The sequence below is a fragment of the Megascapheus bottae genome, chromosome 13 (genome assembly GCF_031878675.1).
Source record: "Megascapheus bottae isolate mThoBot1 chromosome 13, mThoBot2.hap1, whole genome shotgun sequence".
Taxonomy (NCBI): Eukaryota; Metazoa; Chordata; class Mammalia; order Rodentia; family Geomyidae; genus Megascapheus; species Megascapheus bottae.
In genome coordinates this window covers 40,333,084-40,354,767 of record NC_143521.1, presented here as the reverse complement: position 1 = coordinate 40,354,767, position 21,684 = coordinate 40,333,084, and the positions used below count along the sequence as shown (strand labels likewise).

At 39.5% G+C, this 21,684-nt stretch overlaps 1 protein-coding gene across 1 annotated transcript in view; it reads right to left on the bottom strand.

Annotated features, from left to right (window-relative positions):
- The window catches only part of Arap2 (ArfGAP with RhoGAP domain, ankyrin repeat and PH domain 2), a 154,563-nt gene extending 133,548 nt beyond the window's left edge, over positions 1–21,015 (bottom strand). The window contains 2 exon segments of the mRNA XM_090343730.1: positions 6,252–7,328; positions 20,886–21,015. Coding sequence (XP_090199856.1) covers positions 6,252–7,159 — 908 coding nt within the window. The 5' untranslated portion in view covers positions 7,160–7,328; positions 20,886–21,015.
- Positions 21,016–21,684: the final 669 nt, after the last annotated feature.

The window sequence follows — 21,684 nt, the reverse complement described above, 5'->3', positions numbered from 1 at the left end:
AAGAAGAGGAGCTACGCCTCATATGGTAGAGAAATACCTTTGAGCCAAAAGAATGCTCAGAAGAAGCTGGGCACTGGTGTCTCACACTTGTAATCCTAGCTACTCAGGAGGCTGAGGTGTGAGGACTGCAGTTCAAAGACAGCCCAAGCACAAAAGTCTAGATATTCTGATTTCCAACTAACCACCAGAAAACTGAAAATGGTTCTGTGTCTCAAAGTGGTAGAGTGCTAGGCTTGAGTTGAAGAGCTCAGGGACAGCACCCAGGCCCAAAGTTCAAGCCTCACAACCAACTAAAACAAAAAAGAAAAAGCTCAGAAACAGTACCAGAGCCCTGAGTTCAAGCCCAGATCAGCACCAAAAAGAAAAAAATAAAAAGCATTTTATTTAAATGTTCATGCCAAAAATTTGAAAATACTGAAATAATTTTCCTGTTTTTACATAAAGCTAATCAAGAAAGCATTTTAAAAGGGAGGATTAAATCCTAAATTTTAAGATTAGCAAGCTTCTGTTATATAGTAAAATGTGAAGCTTTTCTTGAAAATGAAAAGCACATGATATGTTTGTAGCTGTTTCAAGTTCAGTTGAGCAAACAAATGCTAACTGCAACAATTTATGCTTTCTCGTTATACATTTTACATTAAAGTCTGTCAAATTGTCTTTCCCATTTCTATAATCTATGTATACCCACGTTTTTTTTTAATGGAAATCTTACTAGGTAAACCAGGCCAGTCCCAAACTCCACAGAGTCAGGATGGCCTACAACTCACAATCCTCAGGCCTCTGTTTCATAAGTGCCAGTTTTATGTAGATGTGTACACCACTACACCTAAACAATGATTTTTTTTAAATAAAAGCTTAAGGAGCTGAAAACTGCTATACATACTATCCCCTTCCCAGAAATTTGACATTCTTATTTTCCCTTTTTTTCCAAACATTCTTTTATCTATGAATAAATGTTTCACAATCTGTGCCAAGTGTTAAAATAGTTGCATAAAAGATGAAAAATTAAAAGAAAAAGACACATTCAACTATGGAGGACAAAAAGAAAGATAAATCTTTCAGTGACCTGAAGTACTTATTCCTTCCTACTTCATGATTCTCCAAAGAAAAGATGACAAGAGAGTCCTGGGGTTCACATGGAAATAGCAAGAATTCTGTTGGACTCAGTTTCTGTTTGGGGATTCAAAGAACTTGTTAAGTGTGAATGCCTCACCTGTGGATCTGATAAGAGTTAAAAAGATATCCTGAGATTCCTTATCTGCCATAACCCTCTCTGGCCCAGCCCTCCAAGGAAAAAGAGCAGGCATAGTATGTGGCTCTAGTGGTAGTACAATTGCCTAACCTTAAGGCTCTGAGTTCCAACCCTTAGCTAAGACCAGGGGAGGAATGAGAGAGCGGGACCCCAGGGTTTCAGAAATCAATCCAAGCAAGAAAAAGACAATCCATTTGACTATAATGTCAATTTTGTCAGACAAGTTAGAAAAGAAAGGAAAGAAGCAAGGAGAATACCCAAGTATCACTTGTAAATATTATCTGACCCAAAGAGATTGATCAAGATTCTATCATCTGCAGCTTCATTTTAAAAGACCAGTAAAGAATCATATTGAGTGAAGTAGAACAAAGGATATCTGTTTGCTCTCATATGGGAAAGTTAGAAGCAAAATATAGCTACACATGTAAGCATGTACCAGGCCATGTGCAAAAATACACAATCAAAGTGACAGAGTACCCCATGCAAGAGAGAAAGACTCCCTAGCATCCCGCTGTGAACAGCTAACAAGATGAAAATGAGGAAGTGAAACATGTCTCCACGCTCCACTAGAGGCCAAAAGGGAAAAAAAAAAAGGGCAGGAGAGTGGGAGGCAACTAACTTTACATACATGAAAATGAAAACAGACCTAGGAAATCTGATGAGAGGTGAAATCAGTGTGGCTGGGACAGATGGGGGAGAGGGAGAATAGACAGAATTACCCTCATTAAGAGGCCTGGTACTTGGAAGTGGATATATGAAGTGAAAACCTTCTTGCACAACTATTTGGAGATAATAATGAAAAATGGCACATTAAGCTATGCAACTTCTATTTGCAACAGAGGGGAAGCTCACTAAGAAAAGTAGGTAGTCATGTAAGGAAAAACAATTTTCATTGATTTGCTTGTTTATGATCTAAGCAGCACAAAAATTGTTTCCAATTGTTACCATAATCAAAGAAAAGAAAGGTTGAAATAGGGAATAAAAATCAGATTGAAAACAATACTGTGATACAGATAGTGCTGAATTATTTACCACTAATGAAAGAAAAATTTAGTTAGAATCCAGAACCCCTGAGACAAGATCTTCACTAGCAAGACAGACATGGTTAAAAAATTCTCCTTCCCTCTTTGTCTCCCTAACCCCAGCCCTCCCTAGATCCTTCTCATTTCTGATGACTTTCTCATGACCTTGGGGAAAGGATTTGCAAGAGACCCTATTAGAAATTAGCAATAAGATGTCATCATCCAAGTTGGGCATTAGTGGCTCATGCCTGTAATCATAGCTACTCAGGAGGATGAGATCTGAGAATCATGATTCAAAGTTGGTAAGGACAAGAAAATCTGTGAGACTATCTCCAACTAACCAGTAGGAAACAGAAGTGGGGCTGCAGCTCAAAACAGTAACACACACCTTGAACTGAAGAGCACAGGAACAGCACCCAGGCAGTGTACAAGCCCTACAACCAACCCCAAAAGTAAAACTTATTATAATAGGGACAACCATTCAGAGCACAGCTCATGGTATTAAAAAAAAAAAAAAAAACAGACTCCAGAGAAGGATGAAGGGTGGAGGCAGTGCTGCCACTTTATTCTCTTTGGAATAAAGTTCTTCGAACACACCCTGTTGCTGTCCTGGATTCACTGGTCCAGTTCCTGAGAAGAGAACCCAAGAAGGCTCTCTAGCAGCACTCTCAGTAGAGTTGCAACACTAGCAGGCATTGTCTGTTGTTGAGCTGCAGTACTAAGCAGGCTTGCCTGCTGCAAGGCTACACCCTGTGTTCGATCTCTGCCAGCTGCTGACCTGAGAAGGGCAGAGGAGCAATAGCAGAAAATTCTTCATGTTATTTCCTTTCTAATTTCCAAACACATGCTCATAATATTAACAGCATTTCATATGATGCAGAGCTTTGCAATTATAACTATAGGAGCTAAACTATAGTCCCCTAAATTGTTATATATTGTAATATATAATATATTATATACAGTTATAAAATAAATATATAGTACTCTGCCACATTGACTATTTTGAGTTACAGGCATTAAATATGAATGTTGAAATAAACAGCTGGTATAAAAACATCTCTCTGACCTTCATACTGTTCCTAATAGTTGAAATTCCCACGTGAAACAAAAAAAGAAGCATATCCAAAAAGAAAGAAGTGGATAAACATCTCTCAGATATTTATCTGAAAGAAATCTATACAGACTTCCAACCATCTTTCCCTTTAAGAAAACCTCCCAATGATTTACCATCGCTTGCTACTTGTGGCAAAAACTATTACCTCTGAACTGCTGCTTCTCAGGATTTTCATCCCAGAGAGGGCTGGCTCCTATACCTAGTAACATTTGTATTTACTTGTAACAATAAACTTGTATGTTTTTTCATTTATTAAACTCTTCTATCCATTTAATTCTCAGACCCAGCATAAGGACTCCCAGAAGACAGAGATGTTGTTTTCCTTCCTCTCTAAACCACATGAGCTTCTAAAAATTCTCTGCAAAAGCCATGGAAAATGGCACACATGCTAAACCAAACATATTTATCTCATATTATCTCTCTGGTTCCCCAAAGGGATTCTGTTCTAATAAAGCATGCAGGTTTGCAATATGAACTCGTAAGATTGTGTGTGGTCTCAGTCTGAGCTGAAACCATCTCCCAAATATTTCTGGGTTCCAGTCACTATCAGAGAAAGAACTCAGAGATAAGACAAAAGAAGTTTTATTACAGAACAAAAAAGTACATATTCAAGATGTGATGCCAGCTTCTCAAGAAAAGTTGAATACCCTTGAACTTAGAATAGTTCTTTTTACGGGACACTTTAGTGGAGAGAGAATTATGTGTGTGTAAGCACATAAGGAGAGGGTAGGAAATTCTAGGAATTGCTTAAGATTTTCATGGAATAGAATTTACATTCTTTTTCTATCCTTACCTGGGGTTTCCAGATGGGCCGTGGACCAGATATGAGAACAAGATGTTAGAAGATGACATCTTAATAAATAGTGCTATAATGCAGCACTAAAATTGTATTATCTTCTATCCACTATGTTGTCTGCTTTTTTTTAATGCCAATTTAGGCTATATCCATGTAGATCATTCTCACATACAGAAAGCTACCTTTTTTTTATTTTTTATTTAGTGAGAGAGAGTACATAATCATTTTTTACATTCACACTTATTATACAAAACTTATGATTAACAAAAAATACAAAGACCTCAAGTTTTACATAGGAAAAAAAGATCTTAAGAATTATATTTTTCATTGAGTTTTTCTAGTTGCTTGAAAGTGAACCAATTACTTTAAATCTATAGAATTTTACAAAAGTAAGTCAGTGGCCATCTATAATCCTAAGAAATAATCCAGGTCATATATACAGTCAACATTTTAAAAATGTTTATTAAGGGTAAATATTTACCAGTGAAACGAAATCCCAGTCGATGCAGTTCTGGAAAAATTAACCTAAGAGTTTCACCTCGTGAGTAAAAGAGTGAATGCTATCTACTTTAAAGGGCCCTGTGAAAGACAAGATAACTTAAGCTAGACTCAAAGTGTTTCATAAATGGCAGTATTACTGCTGATTTCTATTAAAGACCAGGCTTTGCTATTGATAGTAGCAAGATAATCAGAAATTCATTAGAACCACTACCCTCAAAGTTTCCATTGAAATATACTGACAATACTTGAACACAACAATTATAAATTGTCATGCTTTTCTCTTGCAAATGCTAAACTGCTACATAATTTTTTTCTTTTGCAAATAAAACTTGTAGTTCAATTACCATAGTAACTAAGGGCCAGTGTCTGAAGCACCCACTGATTCCAGCCCAGCCAGGGGTATCTTGCAAAAGAAAAAAAAAAAGCCTAGTCTGGAGGCCTGTGGGGGAATTTCACATTGCAAAACCCATCAAACTTGAACAGCTAGCTTCCTGTCTCCCTGGAGAGTAAAGTACTGTCCCACCTTAACTATCTTAGGTATAACTCTGAGAAATGGGGAAAGTTTCCTGCTGTAAATCAGCTGACCAGTTACCACAGATGTGAGTGTCCTGCTATTAGTTTGGAATTCTTTGGAGTTCCAGATTTTTACTCTTCTGGCATCGGTTACATATTAATCTGGTAGTCACTCCTTATATCTGTCTTTATGCTATGCTACAAGCCCTTTTGTTCTTTTTTCTATACTTCCAACTAGTGCAAAAATGAACACAAAGTTCAGCAGATACATGCTGAATTATTAATTTGTATCAAGCACTGTGCCCAGTAAAATAACTACAAATATTAAAAACAAGTTCCCTTCCAAAGAACAAATGATCTCATGGAGGGACAGAGTCAGCAATTCAAATACAGGAACAGCAATAATAAAATGCAGTAATACCAGATGTGAACAGAAGGTTTGAGAAGGAAACACTTCTACAGAAAAGTGTCACATTTACCACTCAGGAAGACCTATCTAGAACGAAGTACCAGTAGACCCCAGGAGGAATGAGGAAGCAAGAGCCTAGTGCGCATGCCTTATTTGAACATACTCCACACCAGAAACAATCAATCAGCAAAACCACCAGTATCCCCATAAAAGCATGTCTCCAATCTTTTATCTGCAGCAGGAAGGACAGTAACATTTTCCTTGTGTTGGACTGCCCACTGCCTTGGCTTAAACATAATCCTAAGTAAACTTATTACTTTTCCTGGTTATTTGTCTTAATAAATTATTTTACCAGTTTTTGGCTTCCATATCCACAAAATGACCCCTGTAGATTCAGAGGAAAGGATGTACCCCCCAATTAAAGTGGTGTAAGCTAAAGACTCCTAGGTAGTGAGACATTAGAAACATTCGCTAGGGGAAGAAAATACAGTATGAAAAGCCTGGGGGAAGTGTCTGAAAAGAGAATCAATGAAAGTCTGGTGGGATAAACATGTATGTCAAACTTACAAAGGAGGCCTGAAAATAGAAACATAATAATAACTTCCCCAATCCTCAGTACTTACAGTTCATTGAATAAATCTTACCTTCCTGAAATTCCTTTTGCTGACCCTGGAATCTCTGGTACAGGCCGATGTCTTAGCAGAAAAGACCGAGAAGGTCTAGAGACCAACTTGCTTCGACTTCTCATAGGTGACAGGATGGGAGATGATGGAATGTACAAATCATTGATAACCATTTCTCCTTGAAATTCAAAGAAAGGGGCTGTTGGCATGCTTCCTGATAAACCATTGGTTCTATTTGCAGGATTTGTTTCTGATGTCAAGTAGTCGATGGGAGGAAGACATTCAGGGCCTGGGTTAGGAAGTGTGGTCAGATTTTCTGATACCAAATCAACTTTTCCTGCTTGTTGTTCTTCAATTGTACAATCCACAGATTTCTTTGACACCAAAGAGTCTATTTCATTACTTTCACTACTAAATAAAATATCACAAGAAGAACTCAAATCTTGGTGTACTTCATCTTCTGGAATGGGGAAATCATGTTTAGGAAGAGATAGCTTATCATCTGATATAGGAAGCTGAGGACTGTCTGTCCTAATATCATTTGGAGGGGCATTCTTTGAAATGGTCTCCAGCTGTGTCAAGTCGAGTGGTTGACTATGCCCAGAATCTATCGGTTCTATGCAGGTGCTCTGATCTGGAAAGGGAGTAGGGTGGTACTCTTTGGAATTGTCCACATTCTTAGTTTTATGAACATTTGCATATATAGGGATTTCTTGCATCTTTGACAAGATGATTTGTAACTGTTTCAGTATCCGCCTACGGTGTCCTGTAGGTGATATTCCAATTTTGTGTAGCACGCTATCATTTATTAATGCACAGTCCTTCACCGTACAAAAACCGAACTCACGGAAACTTAAGAGATACTGTTCCAAATTAATGCTTATTAGGAAATCTTTGATATCAATATTTACTTCACTGACTGAGGACATAATGGTGGCTTCATTACTAAGCTGATTAAAAAACAACAACAAAAATACTTAGTAGACAATGCACATACAATGCGATACACCTTCTCACGGGATAATACTGTATCGCTGGTAATGGAAAAGTTCCTCAGAATGTTCTTTTCTCCATAATGACTGCTTCATGAGCATAAGCCTAGAAAAAAAATTTAATTTTTAGTATGTGTGTTTTTATGAGTGTGATTTCATTGGTTCATTGGTGCTAGGAATTTAATCTGGAGCCTTACTTTCAGCACTACCCCTGATACTCTTAACCCATGATACTTCAATTAGTAAAACCTAGTTTTACATAAAACTTTCCCTGAAAGAAATTAGGACACCAGTTTTTATTCAGAGTTTGGAATCTTTGCATACTCCTTTGCATGGCCCAGAAAGCCAATTCCCAGGTATAATGTAAAGGAATCAAACAGAAATGATAGCTAGCATAGGATCAAACTATGATTTTCAAACAGATAAAAAAAATTCACTCCCAAACATACAATGAATGAGTTTTATACTAGCCACTGAAAAAGTACAATACAGGTATGTAAGATAAAATTATAGAACAATAAAATGGTAATAATGGAGATTATCTTTTTCATTAGATAAAAATCTCTGAACTTCTTATATTCAAAACTTTAAATACATAGTAAAAAGTCACATCTGGAACAAAAATTAGAATTAAAATCAAATATACATAGCCGAAGTATATTGAACAATAGTTACTAATAGATATATTCTTTTGATTCCCAAGTTCCAAGTCATTTTGCTTAAGAGTAGCTAAATGTACACAACTTTTTTCTTTCACTATACTTTCTTTCAGACCTATGAAAACTAGACAGAATATATATTTCTCTCACATTTTAAAGAATACAGCATTTTATATATAAAGAATCAATACCACAATGTAAGATAAGAGTAGTTAAATAACCAAGTAATTCTTAAGTACAATAGGTATCAGGAAGCATGGTAATGTAAAGGTAAAAGGTAAAAGCTTAAAGGTCATATTTCCTCCAAGTTATGTATACAAACACAATTCCAATAGGTCCATTTTTCTCCCAACCACATAAAGTTGTTTTTAAGACTATTTGTCTCTGAGCTGGTTAAAGGGGTAGGATCAGTCTATGAAAACACATTTATACAAATTTCTGTATATTATACTTCAACTTAAAAATACAGAATATGCATAAAACCCTCAGATTAGTAATAAAAATAAACAAGGTAAGCTTCTCTGAGCAAGATTGCTGCAATGCTTCTAGAAATAACTAGAAATTGTACATGAAAAGGCCCTGTTCAGACTGCCACATGCATTGTGCCAACCTCTCAGCAGACATTGCCTTGAATATTAAAAATACCAGAGAATGTTCACAAATAGAGCGTCAGAGGTGAAACACATGCCTATCTTCTCTGTAGGGACAGAGAAACAAACAAAAGAGAAAAGACAGGAAATTCCTGTCCATAAAGTCAAATGTAAACTGTCTAAATATAAAAATAAGAGAAAAAAACCTCAACACCAAACACAAACCATGTCACTTCATTCAGAAATGAGATTTCTTTTTTGCAGGGGGAGGGGACATACCACAAAATGAAGTAAGTGCTATATAAAGTGCTCACCCCAGAAATTTATAAATACAATGAAATGGTCAGTAATTTAGGAAGATGGGAAGCACTTTCCTTTTGGGTTGAATAAATTATAGAATGTTATGTCTGTGTTTATCAGTCTTTAAAAAAAACATTATTAGAACACAAGCGATTTCAACAACCAATTAAACACACACACACACACACACACACACACACACACACAACTTCTACAGCCTTCCTTACTGAAATATTTGTATCCTCATCCAGCCAGTTACACAATTCTTCCGTCTCATCTACCACATTCAAGGAAACAGGTTAACCACTGATTTTTGCTATGGATAGGACTGGGTATGCGTAAATTTCAACTTGACTTTGTCTGGGAACCCCCACTCCAGGAAGTAACTAAGTTTAAATAAAGGTCATGAGGATGGGATTCTGATACATCACAATCATTTCCCTAAATTGGAGACACAGAGCTCACCCTTTCCACCCCCAGCCAATCCCGCTCCTCACACCTACACTGTGCAAACCAGGAAGAGTTCCTGCACCAAGAAGTGAATCAGTCAGTCAACAACTTGACCTTGGACCCCTAGATCTCTAGAACTGTCAGGAATGAGCCATACAGTCTGTGGTAACTTTTTACAGCAGGTGATTTAATATACTATTCCATCCCTATTGCCATGGTTCAGATGCTGATTACATCTCTTGCCTGAATTACTGCAGTACTTTCTGAACAAAATCCCTTTGCCAACATCCATCTATCCGTGGAATATCAAATACTCAAAGCAGATACGTCACTCCACATTCCGCAAAGTGAAAAATCTAACTTCCTTAGCATGTCATGTCATAATCTGGTATAATAAGTACTGATGTAAACAGCAATTATAAACCAGACATTACACCTCATAAATACTTCCTGCAAGGAAGGAGTTGCTAGTAAAAACTCTAGGCACACAACCTGTGTCCAACAGCCTACACACATGCTTCTCTCATGTCAGTACATTATTGTTAATCACTCCCCTAAGGCAACAAGCTGCTGAAAGTGTCCATGCATCTGCTTTTCCATGAAACATTTAAACTCTGATTAAGCTGGTTTGACTTCCTTCAGAAAAGCATTAAAGCAAACCCCTAAAATACAGAATGAAACACTACTTTCTCCATGTACTTCTACCATGGGTAGCCCAGAACTTTACACAGTGCTTCAAACTTGTTCCTCCTACACAGAAAAAGTGTGAGAGGAAGGGGTGGCAGAAGTGGGAGAGAGAGACAGATTGTTCATTTTTTTTGGCTATTTGTGCTTATATTGGCATTTTTTAGTATACAAAATCACTCTTTCTTTGGATAATACACATATCACTTTCTATGTGGCTGAATCAAGGAGGGATAGACCAAGCACTCAACCCAAAACCATCTCTCCACTATCATCCCAAGTTCTGAATACTGCTAAAGAAACTGACTCCTTTGATACACTAGGTCTCCTTGGCACAGGTCGAAAATTTCTTAATAAAGACTCAGAAACACAACAAATTAAAGAAAGTTTGGACAATTGGGACTGCATTAAACTGCAGAGCTTCTGTATGGTAAAGGACATAGATAGCAAGTTAAGTAGAAAGCCCACAGAGTGGGAGAAGATCTCCACCAGCCATACAACAGATAAGGCCTCATATTAAAAAAATTGAATCTCTCCAAAACAAATCCTCAAAGAAAAACCACCCCATTAAAACTGGGTTAAAGACTTTACGTCAGATTTCTCTGAAGAGGAAATAAGAATAGACACATGAAGAAATGCTGGACATCTCTGGCCATAGAAGAAATGCAAATCAAAACAACTTTGAGATTCCATCTCACTCCAGTTAGAATGGCCATTATCAAGAAATTGAATAACAACAGATGCTGGCAGGGATGTGGGGAGGAGGGATCACTACAACACTGTTGGTGGGAGTGTAAACTCATTCAATCATTGGGGAAAGCAGTATGGAGATTCCTCAAAAGACTAAACCTAGAGCTTCCCTATGATCCAGCAACCCCACTCCTGGGCATTCACCCAAATGCACAGAAACAAGAACACTAGCACAACGATATTCACTGCACCATTATTTACCATAGCTATGATATGGACCCAACCCAGATGCCCCACAGTAGATGAATAGATCAAGAAGATGTGGTATTTATACACAATAGGATTCTATGCTGCCATTAGAAAGAATGACATCACCCTATTCATAAGGAAATGGAGACACTTGGAAAAAAACCATTATTTATGTGAAGTTAGCCAGACCCAAAGGAACATATGTTCAATGGTTTCCCTCATCTGTAATAATTAGGACACATCCTGGACTCTCCTAGCAGAGGATTACAATAGCACAAAACCTATGTACAGAAGGTCATATAGGATAAAACTAATGAGGGGCCGGGAGTTTGGCCTAGTGGTAGAGTGCTTGCCTAGCATGCACGAAGACCCGGGTTCGATTCCTTGGTACCACATACTTAGAAAAAGCCAGAAGTGGTGCTGAGGCTTAAGTGGTAGAGTTCTAGCCTTGAGAAAAATCCAAGGACAGTCCTCAGGCCCTGAGCTTAAGCCCAAGACTGGTAAAAAAAAAAAAAGACTAATGAAATGAACTCTAGGATATGGTAACAAGAGATGTATTTTGTGTAATTGTGTTCTTAATGTACTATGTTATTTCTCTTCTCTTTTTTTGCTCTTATGGTTAATCTCATATTACTATATCTGACTTCGTTACCTGGTACATTGTATGTACATTTATTTATTTGAAATAGGAAAGGGAATGGGGAAAACAAGATGATTGGGAGTGGGTGAGAGGAGGGAAATGGGGACAAAAACATGAGAAGGGGTATCAATGTGTGAGAAGTAATGCACCTACTACTTGGCGAATATAACTGTAACCCCTCTATGTATTATCCCGACAATTTAAAAAAGAAATACAAAATGTTTACATAAAAGAAAAAAACTGACTCTTCTTTGTTTCACTTCCTTCCTTCATTCTACAATCCTCTACAATCTACAAGTTCACTGCCTCCATCCATGTGGCCTTTTAACAGAGAACCCAAAGTTCTTTACAGACTCAATTCTTGCTACAATGAGACTAGCCCAAAGCAAGTCCCCAAATACAAAGATGAACATGTATAACTCCATGAAATTCTAAGTGCAAATGTTTAATATGAAAATCAAATCCTCCAGGCACCAAGCAGGGGTTGCTGGGAGATGAGCCACTCACATTCAGTGGCTACTAGATGTTGGCCTATGGGTCTGCTGGACAGCCACATTTGTGGAAAAAAAGTAAAGAGCTGTCCCTGGAACATACGCTAAAACTAACTGGGTTGTACAGCCAAACCTGCTCATTATAGTTGTAAATTTGTTACACATCTAAATATGCTCTGTACCTGGCCACCTTAGTCTAAGCTCATCACTCTTCTGCCTTCAATGAAAGCTCTTCTGAATAGGTTGCACTGGAGTCAGAATAGTCCAAGTCACATCCCCTTCATTTTCTAGAAATATGAAGTAGGCATATTTCTAGAAATATGAAGTAGGCATATTTCTACACTGATTCCTGCATTTCCTGTTCTATAAAATGGAAACAGCAAAAGGCATTTTAGCATTGGTTTAAGTTAAATGAGAATCCAGCCCACGTATTAAATCAATTCTTAGAATAGTGATGGTTAGAAGATATTTACTTCCATCACTCTTTATTTTCACCACTATGCTGTCTCCAGAGCTGAATATTTTTTCCATTTTTAGGAGAGAAAATATTAATGTCCAGATAAGACATTCTCCATTAGAAGCAATATATCTTCCATGTCATAGTAACAAACGTTCAAACATAGAAAACAGCATAACTGTATAACAAATATACAACACAGTGCAATTGAATTCCATACAATTATAAACTAAACATTGGATGAAAAGATAGGTTTAAAAATCACAAGATCACAGAACTAAAAGGAAGCTTAGAAAATAGCTACAAAAATACAGGTTGTCAAATCAATCATGAAATCCTTTCATTTCATACAAGTCTTACAGAATCTAACAACAATGGAAGTTTATTGTGTTCCAGAACAATAGTTCTCAATGGAGTGGAACTATCTCCTGGGGTTATATAAAAATGTGAGAAATACATGCATTGGTTTACTAGATAATGGCCAAGATGATTTATGACATCCTAAAATAATACCCAAGACAAAAACCTGAGGTACAGTTTTATTCCTCCAACTCTCTGCAGCAGCGCTTCAGCCTCCCAATATTGTCAGCCTCCCAATATCATCACCCTCCCAATATGGTGTAGGTACCATCAATGGTCAGAGTGACATGACTCTATCTTCAATTTGCTAACAAAATTACTGTAGATGCCTAGCTAATTCTAAGAAAAATTAGAAAGTTTCATGCAGATAACATAGTGCATTAACTCATTCAGGCTACAGATCTCACAGATTCTCAGGTGTTTCAGTAATGATGGGTTACCAGAAACAATCAGGTATTATATTCTTTGCACATAAAACAAACTTAGTTCCAGGGTATTCATAAAGACTACATATTCAGTCTTGAATAGTCCCTGAAACCAAACAGATAAGAAACATTTAGAGAAAATGTGCTGGTCATCTTGCTACTCTATCTCATAATACATAGATTATGTGATGTTGTAGACCAGAACTCCTACTAATTATAGCCTAAGTGCTAAGCCAGAAGTATAAAATTGGTCATTTGGCATCCCTTTCAATTACCATTTGTTCACCTATCTCATTATGTGGCAAAATTAAAAAGCCTTACAGGAAGTCAAGAGCCCTCAACCTGGTCATCTCTCTTAAAATGTGGTCACCCACAGTCTCTGGTGCCCTTTTCTCTGAGTTCCCTGCTTAACCACTTTGCCCATCAAGATGTAATCACCCTCTTTCAATTTTTCTTAGGATACTTAGAGTGCAATAAGAGGCAGTAGTTGTAAAGTGTTTGCAAACAGATCTAAGTAGGATCTAATTTAATCCTCTCATCTTCTTTGGGGGGTGGGGAAGAAGGGGAATTATTAGACCTAAGATAACACAGACTATAAGAGGTAGTCAATATAACATGAACAGAATTCCATAACTTTAGCTATTAACAGCAAAGCCTCCTAATAGTTATATAGCTGATCTAATGAAAAACTATAACAAAGACTTCATTGTTTCTCTCTTTTTATTTTCCAGGCCTGGGTATTTAAATTCACTAGGGAAATGCTGCTGAAATATGTCATGCCTTGCAGAGTCATTTTATCTTTTAGTTTAACTGAGGTTAGGTATGTCCTTAAGTGTTTAAATAAAGACATCTACATCTATTTACGTGTGGTTGCCTAAGATGTAAGGGTCAAATCAAATTAATGGAGAAATTAATCTTTCAAATTGCTGTATACAGTAATGATAACATGGAATTTGTTTATTAAAATTTATTTTGCATCTACCATTGTGGGAAGATAGCTGAAGCAGGACTATAATACAAAGCCAAAGTCAAGGATTAAGTATTGAGACCAAAGTAAGTATTCACATACCACACATAGGGGTTATTCTGTGGTTCAATGGTGATGTTCTGAATAAAAAAAAAAATTAAAAGAAGGGCTGGCAGCATGGCCTAGCAGGCACAAAGCCCTGGGATCGATTCCTTAGTACCACATACACAGAAGAAAAAAAAAGCGGGAAGTGGTGTTGTGGCTCAAGTAGTAGAGTGCATCTTGAGAAAGCTCAAGGAGAGTGACTAGGCCCTTAGTTCAAGACCTGGGACTGGCAAAAAAAATAAATAGTATTAAGTGAAAGACTGCTCAGCATGAGGATCTCAACAGCAAGCCAATGTAGGTGGAATAGTAGAGAGAAGTAGAAATCCAGTCACAAGGTAAAATCCCTGAGGAAATGAATGCAAAACAAAATAAGCTAGTCGCAGAAAGGACAAATGTCTGAGTTAAATGGTCAAGCTCACAGAAGTCAAGGGAAAAAAAGGGTAGTTACTAGAATTGTAAGGGTGGGGAGTTCCTGTTTAAGGAACTATAATGTCTTAGTTTTACGAACTGAACATGGTGGCTCATGCCTGTAATCCTAACTACTCAGGAGGCTGAGATCTAAGGATCGAAGTTCAAAGCCAGCCCAGGCACTAAAGAACTTGAGACACTTATTTCCAATCAACCACCAGAAAACCAGAAGTGGTGCTGTGGCTCCAAGGATAGTATGATAGCCTTGAGCTGAAGAGCACAGGGACATCACCCAGCCCCAGAGTTCAAGCCCCATGACCAAAAAAAAAGTCTCAGTTTTGCAAAGTGAAAAAAAAAAAATTCTGGAAATCTGGTTTTCAATTTAACTATGAAACCGTGCATTTAAAAAAATTGGTCAAGGCTGTGGTTTTTTCACAATAAAAAAAAAAGAGAGAGAGGAAATGTGCCAAGTTTTTTCTCTTTTAAGAGCCAATTTAAATCTTACAAGTGCACACCCCATGGGGTTTCTCTGCCTTTTCTATTCTTCCTTAATCTTTCATTAATTTTTCCCATGCTACAGTATAGATATCACAAGGGGTTAACTGCGATCCAGACCTCTCCATTTTTTCACTGTGTACTTGAATGATTTACTTTGCTTCCCTGGAGCCTAGATCCCTCATATGCAGAATGAGGATAATATATCTCATCTCTTAGAGCACTTCTGATAAACCTAGAAGGTCCACATAACAGTGCCTGACTTGAACTGCAACTGTACCATAAATGCTGGCTATTATTAATTCATCTGTTATAAACAATATTGCAGTTAATTACATTCATACTATATTAGTAAACTTGTAGGGAGTGGTGTTCTTCAACTTGCACAGTAATATTACATTACTTCAGATGAACATTGTAAATCATCCTTCCAATAAGCCCACAAAACACTTAACACAGCAGTAAGCACAGTTTTATTAATCTAATAAAATAAAGATGCGGTTAGTGTTTCCAGACTGAGGACTACATGAAGATAGCTGAGACAGGACCATAGGCCTGAGACACAGACGACAGTAATTATCAAAGACCCCAGCTCTATGGTGTACAAATCATTTTTCCTCAACCTCTTTGTTGTCCTTGGGCTTGAACTAAGGGCCTGAGCACTATCCTTAGGCTTTCTCAAGGCTAGAGCTCTACCACCTCTGGCTTTTTGTTCCCTCTATGTATGTGGTGCCAATGAATCGAACCCGGGTCTTCACGCATGCTAGGCAAGTACTCTACACTAGGCCAAACTTCTACTTCTAGCCCTCTGTTGTCATCTTTAACCAGTGAGGATAATGCCTACTAACCAGGCTGTCTTAAAGAAGATGGAATGAGTAAATATATGTATGTGTATGTGTGTGTGTGTACATATATATATATATATATATATATGAAGACTGTCTGGAATATGGTATCTAGTTAGTAGTTTCTACAAAATAATGAAATTTGATCTGAACCTGATTCTAAGCAAAAGTATCTCACACTTTGGATCCAAGGAGAAAGCTGCATTTTAAAAATTATTATTATACTGCATCTAGACCTGAACATGGACTTTCATCTCAGGTGTACTTAGCAGGAGGAATCACTAGGAGCATAGCGAAGTCCAAGGCTTAGGTGTTGCACATGGTGTCCTAACAGTCAAGTGCTTGATAATCCTCTTTAGTTTCAGAAGGTCCTATTTCAAGCTGCTCATGTAGACTTAATTTAATTGGCTGAGGCCTCCAACCACGCTTAAGTTTTAACACAGATGTCTTCAAAGTAGAACCATGATTTCTGGAGAAGGAAGGGAAGGAGGGAGGGAGGGAAAGAAAAGGAGGGAGGGAGGGAAAGGGAGGGAGGGAGGGAAAGGGAGGGAGGGAGGGTGAGGGGAGAGGAAAAAGAGACAAAGAAAGAGAGAGAAAGGAAGAAAGAAAGTAAGAGAGAGAGGGAGAGAGGGTGGGAGGGAGGGAGGGAGGGCCAGAGGGATGTTTCATCTTTCAGAATTTTTCAAGGGTAGAGGTGGCAATCATGAAAATAAAGGACACTTGAGGATTCACATTATTGAAGCAGCTTCTACCTAGGTATCTAATGGCTAGGCTCTTGCTTCTGCTAAGGGCTGGCCCTCTCTCCTAACCCTCACTGTAGTCTATACACACCTGCATTTTGACAATGGAAAGGAGGATCACATGCCTTAGAACGCTTGCTCTGGGCCCAAGCACATATTCTTCCAGATCCTTCTATATCTGTGTGATATAGGAAACATAACCTTAATGTCTAATTTCCTTGACAATGGAAAGGAGGATCAGATGCCTTAGAACACTTGCTCTAGGCCCAACCACATAATCTTCCAGATCCTGCAACATCTGTGTGATATAGGAAACATAACCTTAATGTCTAATTTACTTAGTTGAAAACTGGATTTATATCATTATAGTTCAACACAAAGATTGTTTTAAATGCACCCTTATGGTACATAAACATTTTATAGGTTTAATTATATATCAAATTTTAAATCTTAGTACAAATTATACTATCTTCCTGGATTTTAAGAGTAACGTTTTTAGACCAATAGCCAGATGTTTCAAAATAGCCTTCTGTGAACATTTCCTCTCTGCATTTATAAATAGCACCCTGACCTCTTTTCCAACTGAATCTCAGAGCTTCCTAGCCTTCTGCAATTGTCAAAGTCTCTTATTCTTAAGAAAAGCAACTACCCCTGCAAATACATCCCAGCTCGCTGGCCCATTTATTTATATTTATTCATTCAATTAATATTTAAGGAACACTACTCCCTAAGATAATAGTGGGAACTATTTGTAGTTCAAGATAACACTGTTATCTCACTTGTGAACAGTGCTAGGGATTACAAAGGAAATGAATATATGTCTTAACAAAGAATTTAAAATAGAATAAATTAGACAAAACAATAAGCAAGAAAAATGGCAGGCCCATCAACAATCTTTCTTAATCAATACCAACTGCTTTGGAAGAAAAGGAAGCACCCAAAAAATGCTTAAGTTACAATGATGTGAATATAACCAAATCTTGTAGCCTTGCCTTGCGTGTGGTTTGCAGTTTAGTAGTATTTTCAATCACAGAGATCAGTGGATATCATCCTTAAAGAGTGCTTAGGAACTTTGAAAAACTCAAACCAACTCCACAAATACATAATTACTGCAGCAATTCTGAATTCTGCATATGGAGTGATCAGTGTAGGAGTTAAGGAAGAGAGTTTCAAGATCTGAAGGAAGGAATGCCCCAGGTGGAGATGTACCTGAAAGCAGAATGAAAGTGATGAAGAAGGCCTACAGGGAGACAAATGGCCTGAAGCAACAGCAAGGTGGCAAAATAACTGGGACGAACCTACAGTTCAACACATGAGAAAGGTTCACATCAGAATAGCAGTCTGCAATTTGTTGGGGAGGGCCTTGAATAGCAGGGAAGAAGCCTGTATTTCTTCATAATCCTATTTCACCATCACCACCCACAGACACCGAGGTCACATCATCATCAGAAAAAGACACTCCATTTCTCTTCCATAGAACAAACCTTTCTCTCCTCATTTTAGCTTTGCACTGTCACCAATAACTTTTCTTATTGTGTTTTTTGAGAATGATCAGGACTGAAAACACCAAACAAGTCCCTATCTGATCAGTCCCTCAACCATCTATAGCCACATATACAGAGTGTATAAGGTAGAAAAATTAAAAACCCTAACCCCTCACAAGTATCATGGATTACCAAATATACCCAGTAAAATTCCTACTCCAACCTATATCAGGACCCCTTCGTTCCCACACAAGCATGGATCAAGTAATAACTTGTGCTGAGTCAAAACTGTAACAAAATCACCTTGGTCAAATTTCCCCATAGATAGAATCATAAAAGAAGAGTTCTCCGCTGAGTATTATTTCAAACAGGAAAAGCAATAATAAGCCAAATTTTAAGTAATTATTTTATATAATCGTGCCAATAAAAATACAGCTAAAATAAACTGCAAAATATAATAAACTATATAAAAATAATAAACTGCTCAAAAGCTAAAAAAATGAACTATAAGGCAGGAAAGAGGAAGATGATATCTGATACCTTCTATTTTCATATTCACCAAATTTGATCAAAGCTAAGACACTTCAAGTATTACTAACAAGTTCTCTGCCTAAATCTGTGAAGAATCCCAAAGCTAACCACAGTATAAAGTGCACAAAGGCTGGACACAATGAAATGTGTGGATAAAATGAATAAGGGGAAGAAAATATTTTAACAGAAGCCATTAAAACAAAGATCATTGTTTCTATTACACATTTTATAATCACTTTCAGCAAAACTTTTGACTGGGAAGGCAGTAGTTTAGAAAGCAACAACACCAAAAGTTAAATAAATAAACAAGAAAAACACTAAGTAAAGGACACAGAATCCAAAGGAGGACTTTTTAAAATTCAGAGTTTCAATATGTTAATGTAAAACAGCAATTCTTTATCCTCAGAGTTCTATGTTTATCAAAAAAAAAAAGTGTTCATTGAGTAGCTATGAACCTCACAGGAACTTGTGGTATACAAAAGAAAAAGAAAATATGAGGACTTTGTTTTTAAATGTATAATCTGTTCCTCCTTTCACACACAACACAATAAAATGACAGGTTTATAGGGGAAGGAAAAGACATAAACACTTGCAAACCCACATGACATGAACAGGTGTTTAACAGAGCCATTTGATTTAACCCTCTAGGTATATTTTAACTTAAATCTTGGAGTACATGCAAATCAAGTCTGTCATAAAACTTGCTAGGAGTCAGGGCCCACCTTAAAGGTGTGTTTCCTATCCCATGAAAGAGTAGCCAAGGAGGTAATTCCATTTTAGGCCTTAGCCTATTTCTATGACCCACTTCTTGCTTTTTAAAACATTGTCAAGCAGTGGAATATTAGGAGCCTCTGCCCTTCATATTTCTCTTATTAGGGTATCAAAGTCATAGATAAAAAGAGTTTTAGAAGGTCCCCCCCCCCTTTCCTTTTAAAACACCCATAGTTCACCTACTATTTACTTATGGGCAATGTTCCAAAATACTGCTGGTGAAGAGTGCTTAAGTGCCCCACAAATCAATACTGAGCTTGTAAGTACAGTGCCATTATTTGTAGCCACAATAATATCCGATTAAATGGACTTTTAAAAATAGCTTATTTTCAATACTTGGGCAAAATTAAAAAAAAATAACCAAAGGTTACATTAAACTTGCCCAGCCTACTTCAAGGACAGCATGTAGAATAAAAAGTTATCTCCATACAAACTTGCAACAGTCTAAGATGTCCGCACCAAAAATCTTATATTTTTTCCCTTGCACTATCTATATAGATACTTATACTTCATACTTCATATAACATCACCAAGCCTTAAAAAAAAAAAATCGTATAACTCCAAACCACCACAAGGAGGTGGACAAGTGTTTGAGAAAACAAGCCAGTATATTTAAATAACTTACTTTAATAAACAGCAAAGACGACCTTTAGGGTTTTTTTTTTTTTTCCCTAGAGAACTGTTTCCAAGAGTCATGAAGAAAGATCAACCTGGTAACTGCCAACAGGTCCCAGGGTATGGGGGGGGGGGCAGGTGGAAGCCAGATGATGATAATTAAAGTTAATTAACAGGCCTGTCCTCTTCAGGAGTGTAACAAGCAGGGTGCTGGGGGGTGCTGGGGGGTGCTCGGGGGTGCTGGGGGGTGCTGGGGGGTGGAGGGGGGTGGAGGGGGTGGAGGGGGTGGAGGGGCAAGGAGACCAGAGCAAAGTCATTCTCTCTCTCTAAGGAGGGGGGATACTCCAGCCCCCCTCCCCGTGGGGACGGGGTGGAGGAGTGCGCTTGGTCCCCCCCCCCCCGGATTGTCACCTCTCCGGATCAACTCCCCCGAAGTGAATGAGAGCACTTTAGCTGTCTGTCACTCACCGGCTCTGGTTTCCTTTCAGACGCCCACTCGCGAGGGGGGACGAAATGCAAGAGGCAGAAACCACAGCCGAGCCCGTGGAGCACTGGAAATTTACCCACAGAAGGGCTAATTTCAAAAGCCCTAACCATCCCCAGCGAGTTCCCCCCACCCAGTCCCCCCGCCCCCAAACCCCGGGACACCCCTGACCCGTCTGTCCCACCGCGGGTCTCCCCCACCCCGCCCCGGCCCCCGGACTCGCCTGGCGCGCGCTGACCGCCTGAACTAGGAAATCGAGGCGAGGCAGAGCTGGGGAAGCCCCGGTGCTGGCGCCCGTCGGCGCCCGGGGGCCCTCGGGGTCCTCCCCGCTGTGTCTCCGGTGCGCCGGACGGTCTCCTTCTAGGTCCGGACGTGAAGCCCGCAGCGCGTCTGGAGCCCGCGCGGGCGGCGCTCTTCCTCCCGGGCCGGAGCGCCTGGGCGGCCGCACCTGAAGGCGGGGAAGCAGCGGGGAGCGCGGGCCTCCGCGGAGCCGCCGCGCAGCTCCGGAAGCGCCGCGCCAGCCGCGCCCGCCGTGCCCGCCGCCCGCGCCCTGCCCAGGTGCTCCGCGCCGCGCTCGCCTCGGCCGCTTCCTCGCGGCCCGGCGGGGGGCGGGGAGCCGGCGCGCCGCGTGAGGGCCGCGGGAGCTCAGGCGCGGGGGTGGCGGAGCCGGCTGCCCTGGTTCCGCAGCATAGTTGGGCGACTGAGTCAGCCGGCCCCGACTTGGCCGCTCCTGACACCCGCGCCACCTGGCGCACCTCAGCCCGGGGAGCACCGGGCCCCGCGGCCGGGCGAGGGCGCCGCGTTCCCAGGAGCGCCCGGCCCCGCCCTGCGGCGGCGGCGGTGGGGCGACGAGGACGCCCCCCTCCCCGGAACCCGCTCCCGGGGGACCGCGGTGGCGTCGGCCGCGTGCGCTCTCGGGCTGGGGCGGGGTGGGGAATGGCGGGGCTGGTGAGGACTTTCCGGGTTACCTCCGCCTTTCCCAGACTTGACACCTGTCCTGGAGTTGGTAAACTTGGGCGCAG